Source organism: Anticarsia gemmatalis, chromosome 29 (assembly GCF_050436995.1).
Source record: "Anticarsia gemmatalis isolate Benzon Research Colony breed Stoneville strain chromosome 29, ilAntGemm2 primary, whole genome shotgun sequence".
NCBI classification, from domain to species: domain Eukaryota; kingdom Metazoa; phylum Arthropoda; class Insecta; order Lepidoptera; family Erebidae; genus Anticarsia; species Anticarsia gemmatalis.
Window position 1 is genome coordinate 5,171,046 of NC_134773.1, and position 10,069 is coordinate 5,181,114.

General features: G+C 35.9%; 1 protein-coding gene across 1 annotated transcript; it reads right to left on the reverse strand.

The window, feature by feature from the left end:
* Window positions 1-1,897: 1,897 nt before the first annotated feature.
* Window positions 1,898-9,556, reverse strand: Alg10 (alpha-1,2-glucosyltransferase Alg10). The gene is made up of 2 exons (XM_076133232.1): window positions 9,355-9,556; window positions 1,898-8,000 (listed from the first exon to the last, which is right to left on the reverse strand). Exon 2 carries the CDS (start codon window positions 7,991-7,993, stop codon window positions 6,557-6,559), a length of 1,437 nt encoding a protein of 478 aa, XP_075989347.1. The 5' UTR covers window positions 7,994-8,000; window positions 9,355-9,556; the 3' UTR covers window positions 1,898-6,556.
* Between the last annotated feature and the right edge of the window lie 513 nt (window positions 9,557-10,069).

The following is a 10,069-nucleotide window of genomic DNA, read 5'->3' on the forward strand; positions in this document are numbered from 1 at the left end:
CAGAATTTTCATACAAACTTTCATCCCCTATTTTATCCCCTTGGGGATAGAATTGATCAAAATCCTTTCTTAGCGGATGTCTACGTCATAACATCTACCTGCATGTCAAATGTCAGCTCGATCCGTCCAGTGGTTTGTGCTGTGCGTTGATAGATCACTATGTCAGTCAGTCACCTTTGAGTTACCTATACATATTAGGCCGGGGAAAATATCTTTGGCTTCAAGTATCACAAACAAGTACACGGTTCATTAGGTTTCTTTCAGTGAGCTCGTGAGGTACCCAAATATCGAGCTTTTTTGTGTAGAGAAAAGATTGGTTTAGGCGCATTAGGGCTAATTCTCATTATGGCAACCGACTCGCTAATGGACTACTTCTCATTATGGCCACTTCTCATTTTGGCTACTTCTGAATACGGCTACTTCTCATTAGGGCTACTTCTCACTTGGGCTACTTCTCAATAGGGCAACTTCTCACTTGGGCTACTTCTCGTTAGGGCTACTTTTGTTTATTGAAATAAATACTGTCTTTAACAATTATTACCAGGAGGTACCAAATTTTCTAGTAAAGGCACAATACTGCCATCCATCTTATACGTCCACAATAATATAAGTTGTCACGTAATGCAAATAGATGGCGCTGGATAAACAAAATGTTGTTGTACCTCCTGTGGTACCTCCCTAGTATTCATCTTGATTTTATTGAAATTAAAGTAAATAAAAGAAGTAACACCTAGTAATGTTTACATATCCTTTAACTATTGATTTGTGTATGTTATAAATAAATGTTAGTTTCAAACCAGACTAAAGTAATTACAAGAAGTAATACTTATAACATTGTATACCTACTTACCTATTACATTGGTTCAATTAATGTTGATTTATTCTTATAATAATGTCATTAATCTCTTATGAATGTATAAACATGTTTATATGTAGGTACATAAAGACAGTATTTATTTCAATAAACAAAAGTAGCCCTAACGAGAAGTAGCCCAAGTGAGAAGTTGCCCTATTGAGAAGTAGCCCAAGTGAGAAGTAGCCCTAATGAGAAGTAGCCGTATTCAGAAGTAGCCAAAATGAGAAGTGGCCATAATGAGAAGTAGTCCATTAGCGAGTCGGTTGCCATAATGAGAATTAGCCCTAATGCGCCTAAACCAAAAGATTTTATTACAAGTTCATACATACTATAATGCGAAAATACTTTTTCCCGACCTAATATGTATTTATTTTATGTGTACAAGTCGCGCAAAATCATTATAATCTTCTGGTTTAGGGTATCCTTATCCTATAAGATCTATTCTTTTCCTTCCGTTAAATAATATGTTTCATATTTTCAGCTCCCTCATTCCAGTGTCTTTATTTCAGGTCAACTATGGCTCCTATTTTATCAAGTTGTCATAGTGTCCTGTGAAAGCACCAAGTATTTTCTTAATGATATTTTTGCTGAGCTTGGATGAATTAGTGAAGTAACTAAAGATTGGCGAAACAGTGAAATACTCTAAGATTCAGGTAAGGCATTTTATTATAAACGTTTTTATTTGTAAACTAGCTGACCCAGCAACCGTTGCTTTGTCATATAGATAACCAGCTGACCCGCGCAACTTCGCTTGCGTCACATAAGGGAAAATGGGTCATAATTTTTCCCGTTTTTGTAACATTTTTTACTGGTACTCTGCTCCTATTGATCGTAGCGTGATGATATATAGCCGATAGCCTTCCTCGATAAATGAGCTATCTGACACTGAAATAATTTTTCAAATTGGACCAGTGTTTCCTGAGATTAGCGCGTTCAAACAAACAAACAAACTCTTCAGCTTTATAATATTAGTATAGAAGTATAGATTTATTATTATTCATTTGTGAAGGAATTTAAATAAAATTCAGTTATATCATTTGCAATTCATATTTATTATTATTTATTAATACAATAATGTTAAAGAAATATTCCGAAAATGTATTAAATGCAACATATTATTACAGACATTTATCTAATTAAATACAGACATTGTTTGGCTCTTGGCCTTTGTGATAGGGATATTATGGCGCTCCGTAATCGAAAAATTCGGATATCCGAAAAAATATCCGAACCGAAAATTCGGATATCCGAAAATCTAACTCACAAATACCGAAACTGCGATATCCGAAATAAAATCCGAAAACGCAAGATTCGGATAATTTTAAAATATGGAGCATTGAATAAAATATCCCTTATTACTTAAAAAATATTTAAAATGTACCCAAAAGTAAGGGATAATCCGAAAAAATATAATATCCGAAATCGTATCCGAATTTTAAACTTGTAATTTCCATAATATCCCTTTTTTATAATCATAGACATTCATTGTTATATTCTAATAGCCGTTTCAATGCCCTATCTATTCACTGTTTTCTCGTTTGTTTGTCGTATGGTTAGTGGTCAACCTAGTGTCAAAGTTGTTCAAGCCTAGCCTTTGACGTGGCTTAACGACTGTTATCTTAGTAGACAACAACCGGGACCGACATTTTACGAGCACGGAGACGCCCTGCTCAAATACCACTATGCGGTCACCCATCTATAGAATGACCGCGCCAAGGTTTGCTTAACCCACAGATCGTTTACCGACCGGTGAGCGCAACTGGCTATGGGCGCTTTATTGTTTACTAACAGCCGATATTTATAATAGTAATCCGATATTTATAATAGTACTAGCTGACCCGCGCAACTTCGCTTGCGTCACATAAGAGAATCATAATTTTCCCCGTTTTTGTAACATTTTTCACTGGTACTCTGCTCCTATTGGTCGTAGCGTGATGATATATAGCCTATAGCCTTCCTCGATAAATGAGCTATCTAACACTGAAAGAATTTTTCAAATCGGACCAGTAGTTCCCGAGATTAGCGCGTTCAAAGAAACAAACAAACAAACAAACTCTTCAGCTTTATTATATTAGTATAGATTTATAATAGTAATCCGTTAAAAATATAGCCGTAACACTATTCCTTCACTCTCATAGTCCGGTGGGACGGATAACCGACACGACCAGTGAGAGGTCAGACTCAGGACCGATGGCTTTAAAAACGGCGGTATATCATAATCCTTGAGACGCTTATAGCCAGCTGTGTTCACCGGTCGGTAAACGATCTGTGGGTTAAGCAACCGATGGCGCGGTCATTCTATAGATGGGTGACCGCATAGTGGTATTTGAACTGAGCGTTTCCGTGCTTCGGAGGGCACGTAAAAAGTCGGTCCCGGTTGTTGTCAATTAAGATAACAGTCGTTAAGTCACGTCAAAGGCCTTCGGGCTTGAACAACTTTGACACTAGGTTGACCACTAACCATACGATAGATAGAAAGATCATAATCCAAGAAAGCAATCTATCTGTGATCTTAGATAGGACATTGAAAACTGGTTAAACACAGATTTATTACTATTACATAATATATATTGATGAAAAACACAGATTTCTACTGAAAATTGAAGACACTTATATTATGAGAGGCTTTCCTTATATATCTCTCGTATTGGCTTTGAATCTTAGGGCGCATTTCTCATTGGTCGACAAGTCTTTAGCCGACTTTACACACACACTGTATCGCACGTTCTTACCCCCGGTTTTTGAGTACATTTAGCGGTAGTTTATCTATTCAATAGCGTTTTTTTATATGAGATTTAACGCTATTGAATAGATAAACTACCGTTAAATGTACTTCAGAAACCGGGGGTTAATATTGTAGAGTATTACGCGCGGGAAAGCAGCGCGCTCTTCGAGAGCGATTTTCTTCGCGGACTTGACAGATGAGCGCGGCGCGTGCTCTTTCCTTTCTCCTTACATGCGCGATTGTTGTTTCATGCGCGATAGAGTGTGTGTAAAGGTGGCTATAAGCCCGAATACGGGGATTCTAGGCTTGCTAGATCCAGGCTGATCATTTCCTGGACATTTCGGGAGCCACGAAATTTTCTGTATATTTTTGGGGCCAATAATCAGAGTTTTGTACTCCAGTCCGAGAATAAGCAGGAATGACCGAAAAAACTGTCTTTTTTAAGACGTAGTATCGTAACTTTGTAAAACACTAGTATTTCTTTATTCCGGGACAGGATTGTAGAATTACTGGATATGGGAAAATACGCAAAATTCTGTGACAAACCGGCCATTTTGCAACCCTAGGGACTCCCCGTATGCAGGCTTAAACCCGTTTTAAATCAACCGTATATATAACACCCTCTGAAATTAATTAATAAAATACATAATATAAAAATTAAATTATAATTATATAAAAAAATTAAATGGCTGAGCATTTTTAGCCTTAATAACTAAATTAATGCGATTTTTTATAAAAATTAGCTAAATTTATGAGACGTATATTCGGTGATTATACGACTATTCTTAATAAAGCAGAACATTGACTTGTAGTATATAAAAATATATCCAAAAAGTCATTTTTTTTTCAGAAATTATGTAACAAAAATAAATTTAACCCATTATTGTTCCACTGCTTAGCAAGGGTCTCCTCCCGTAATCGGGCAGAAGTTAGGCCTTGAGTCCACCACGCTGACCAAGTGCGGGACTTTGCATACCTTCAAGAACTGTTCTAAACAACTCTCAGGCATGCAAGGTTGCTACACGACGTTTTTCATTTGATTTTAATGTACAATAAAGTAAATTAAAAAAGGCGAATAAACACCGAACATATGTATCATTTCCACTTAAACTATTTAGTTAAAAATCCAGACTTGATTTTATAGTCCTTAGACTGAACTAACAGTAAATAAAGTCTAACTTTTGGTCTAATTCACATTGATAGCTAATCGCATATCCCACTGGTGGGCAAAGCTCACCTCCGAAAGAACCGAATGACTTTCAAGAGCTGTGTTAAACAGCTGTCAGACATGTCATTGCTCACGATGTTTTCCTTCATCGTTATAACAACGTGGTCATTATTTATACACACATCACTTGGAACACTCATTGGTGTGTTGACCTTATACCACTCGGCTATCACTGCTTAAAAAGGTTTCGTACTTATTCATTTTCATTGCATTTGAAGCCTTTGATGTATATTATAATGAACTTAAAAATTTACTGAAAATCGTTTGTTTGGCACGAAATGGGAGCCCTACAATTCGCAATACTTTTTAGAGGCTTCAACAACTTTGACACCACTAACTATGAAAATAGTATGGTTAGTGGTGAACCTAGTGACAAAGTAGTTGAAGTGTTTGTCTGAACTCATGTTATGTTAACAAGTTAGACTTGTAACGTGCTCGAAGCACGGAGACGCTCAGCTCAAATATCACTGCACGTACATCTATGTAATGTACGCGTTAACATACTGAGCGTCTACCACACGGCGAGTTGGAACCCTCAACTCTATGAGATAGCTCTCAATGTGAACTTTATGTTGCTCATAGCCTATTCCTTACCCTTTCAGACCATACTTAGTTTTGAAACCACTCTCAAATATAACTTTTAAACTTTCGCGTTACATGATTAATGTATAATAGAATACGGGAATTAACACGAACACACATCGCCTAACGAATCTAGTGAGTAATGTTACAAAACCTCACTTTCTTTCAAACTATGTTGTAGTCAGCTTCTAGTCTCACCGGATGCAGCTGAATACCAGTATTGTACATGCAGCGACTGTCTATCGGACCTCCACAACACAGTTACCTGGGTTATAACACGATACTAAGTAACACTGTGCGTCACACTTTCAAGCTTCTGACTACTGTTAACGACTGTCAAAGATCTTTGAAAATGACACTCGTGACCCACAATTTAACGTGCCTTCCGAAGCACGGAGGAACTCGATCACTAACCCCCGGTTTCTGAGTACATTTAGCGGTAGTTTATCTATTCAATAGCGTTTTTTTGTATGAGTTTAAACGCTATTGAATAGATAAACTACCGCTAAACGTACCTCAGAACCCGGCGGTATGTCGTATTTTTTTTTTACAACTTTTTTGTATACTAAAATGTGTTTTTGACATTTCATAAAGAGTAGCTGATTGGACTGGTAGGCAACTACCCTTTTCACGCGTTTTGATTTAATTCCCGTATCCTATTATATATTAATCATTATCAATTATTCTAGGACACATTCAGAAAGTAGATTAATACAACTACACACATGGTTTCATTATACTAAAATATCATAGTCCGTATTTCAGGCCGAAGTCTTTTTGGGACTAGTTATTTTTAACCGACTTTTAAAAAGGAGGAGATTCTACGTTCGTCTGTATTTTTTTATAAGTTTACGTTTGGAAATTGTTTCTTTAAATTATTTTATTTGGGCACGTATTTTTCTAACCAACTTTCAAAAATGAGGAAATTCTTTTGTATATTTTTTTTATATTCCTCAAAGCTTATTACTGTCTGACCGTATTTGAAAATTATTATTTTAGTGTTAACTTAGTCTTATTTCAGTTAAATCAAATTTTATGAGATAAACTTAAAAATGTGTAGGTAACTTATAATAATTTTATTCAAATATTTCGCCTTAAAGTCGGCTTTAGCTCCAAAACGACTTACAAATTCATTTGAGCATAAATCGTCATGAAACATCGTAATTTACCAAATAATTCTTTGTGCGTAATCATAATCATCCCAGAACACTTCTTTAGTGAAGAACACGTTGAAAGCCGCAGCATTAATTAGTATGTACCAAAGAAATTCACCAGCAATTATTAACTTAGTCGGCGGTCCGAACCTGAGGCGAATAACTATATATGGTATGAGAAAATAGCGTATTTCAACCAATTTCTGCAAGCCGAGACAAACGAAGGTGCAGAAACTGAAAGCTATCAAAAACGTAGCACAATTATGGCTCCTTAAATTGTCATATACAGAGAACAACAGGAATATATAAATAGGTATCGTGGCATATATAGCAAAGTCGTATTTACCAAACCAACGATTCCAGACGTAAAATGTAAAATGGCGATTATCAGCCAACAGGTAAGGATGGACTTGCGTATTGAAGTGGACCATCAAAAACATTATAAACGCAACTAGGATCACTAATAACTTGTTATTAATAATTAGGTTCAATGTTGATTTAAATTTGTTTAAAACATATGGTAAACCAAACACTCCGTAAAATAGTAGAAAGTATAAAAGTTGAGGCAAATGTATTGTTATCTGATGAGCTGTCTTATCACCCAAAACGATACCACCATTTTGATATACAAAAGTTACAAATATAGCTAGAATAGATACATGACATGACAGCCCCGGTATAAGATTTGGTACGGCGTTAAAGAAATTTTCGCAGTACGTTTTCAAATGATACTTAACCGCATAATAGACATCCCACATATTGTAATACCGCTTCAGTTTAGAAGTATCAATATCATGTGCTATCAAAGAACTCTTACTAATACTGACATCAGATATATCTTCGTTACCAAACACTCGTGAAGTTTTCACAAATGTATCGAGCAATTTATGTAAAAATACCATACCGATCCAGCACACATTGGTCTGTCTCATCAATATAGCCATTGCAGAAAACGCACTGGCCATATATGGATGTTTCATGTCAAAGGAGAGACGCATATATATCATTAATGCAGTTAAAGACATCACATCGGAGTAATAGACAAACGAGAAGAAATATAAAGGTGGTAGTATGGAGAGACTGAAGGCTTGAACGACGATCCTTGGTGAGTACTTATCATTGAAGTAGATGTACTGCAGAATGTTTGCGAAGAGAAAGAAATTAACACACGCTGCAAACAGACTAGTCAAACGTAATGTGTAAGTGTTGCAATCGAGAAACCAGATGAATCCTAACGACATCCAATACAGGCCTGGTAGAGTGGTTATTTTCGGATCCATGTATGTAAAGTTGCCTTCACAGTACCTAATGCCTTGAGGTACGTGGAATTCCTCATCGATGACAATCTGGATTGTTTGGTAGACCTTTTGGAATATGGTGCTGGATGTTAGCACGTAGACCAAGAAGGTGATTATGAGTAGGCCGTAGAACTTCACTCCAGGACCCATCTTGTTACTGCAACAAAGATTATCATTGTTAGTTTACACAATGGGGAGGTTAACATTATATTCAAGGAGCCAGAGTCTCTGGCATGTAAGTGGGTAGTTTCCTTTTTTAGGTTGTGTATGAATGAAAGACAGACAAATGAGAGATGAAGTTAATTAGAGTTTAATTCTTTCGATTTTCGCCATGAGGCTGGCATAGTCGCCTCAAGTGACTGAAGCCTCGAAAAATAAGAGATTAAAAAAAAAAAAAAATTGCTAGTTGTGCCCCTCGGCTGCACACAGAACCTAGAAGCAAATACCGTCCGAGAGGGAGTAGGGCTGAGGATGCTAAGGATGCTGTACCATATTTACACTTATACACATATCTAATACTGTTATCAACATCAAACTAAAACTAGCAAAAATTATGTAATGTGTATTGTGATTTCAAATCAAAATTTTATATAAAATATCTCTTGATTTGGTGGGTTAGGCATGAAGAAGAGACAGAAGAAACCCTTCCTGTTGAAATCCCAATCCCTCGGGAACTCCGGGGTAAAAAGTAGCCTATGTGTTATGCTGGGTCTTCAGCTACCTATATACCAAATTTCATGGTTATTGGTTCAGTAGTAGTTGCGTGAAAGAGTAACAAACATCCATACATTCTTACAAACTTTCGCATTTATAATATTAGTAGGATGGGATATTAGTACGGAAGTAAGGTTCAATGCATCAATGAACCTCTCGACGGACAAAGACACCAGCAGTAACTTGCATGAGAGACGATATTTACAATAATAATTACTAATATGGATCTCTATATAATATTTCTATAAATATTACAGCATTCACACCATTTATGAAACACTAGCTGACCCGCGCAACTTCGCTTACGTCACATAAATTTTCCCCGTTTTTGTAACATTTTTTACTGGTACTCTGCTCCTATTGGTCGTAGCGTGATGATATATAGCCTATAACCTTCCTCGATAAATGGGCTATCTAAAACTGAAAGAATTTTTAAAATCGGACCAGTAGTTCCTGAGATTAGCGCGTTCAAACAAACAAACTCTTCAGCTTTATAATATTAGTATAGATTAGTATAGATTCACACCATTTATGAAACATTTTACAGTATTTACGTATAATATATCTAATAAATGCCAAGTTAAGCTATATTCGAGCAGTTTTCAAACAGTCTCTTTTGTATTCGCAAGCAAAACATTATACGTAGGTGTTTCGCGGTTATTCTATACATATACAATCAATACGCCGGTATTCATGTACCAAATTACTTCAGAATACGTAACTATCGTATTTAACAATAAATAATCTAAATACGAGCTTAATTAGCATGAAAATACTGATAAAATAAGTATACTCACTGTAGATCACGAATGTTGATGAATAGTATTTCTTGTTGTGTTGCTGTTATAACACTTAATATTTTCACAAGCTCTCAGGAGGGAACTTTCTCGGCGATCTAATTCCGCATGATTGATGCGCCAGGAGGTGCAACTGAGGTGAAATTAGTAGATCAATATTTGGGCGTTCGAACGACGCACCGGCGCCGTGCGGTGCAGTTAATTTTTGACATTAATGACAAACTAATCTGATAACTGCTGAATAGTACCAATCAATGTTTGATGGCGCGCCATACCGATAACAAAACGTTGATACTTTTCAAAGACTGTTTATATTTATGATAATAATATTTAAAAATCCTAGCATATCAGTTTAGAATTTAATAAATTGAGTTTAATCTATTAATGATTTAATAAAAAAATTCAAGCAATTAGATCGGTTTTAATACGCGTTTCTAGATTGTAAATTGACAGCAGAAATTAAACGTAGCTGTGTTTCATTTTATGCGGCATCTGGAGCAACAAAGATAATAAAATATTCATTTTCTTATTTTTAAAGCAAAAAGTTGGAAACCGGACATTTTTCTTACTACAATTTATGTAGTTTTAGCTACAAAAAGTATTAAAAGAAACCGTATCTCATGAAATATGTTAAACTTCAGTCTTCAACAAAATCTGAAACGGAACGTAATCACTTGCAAGTTTGTTCTCTATTTCACATATGGCATACCAAAAG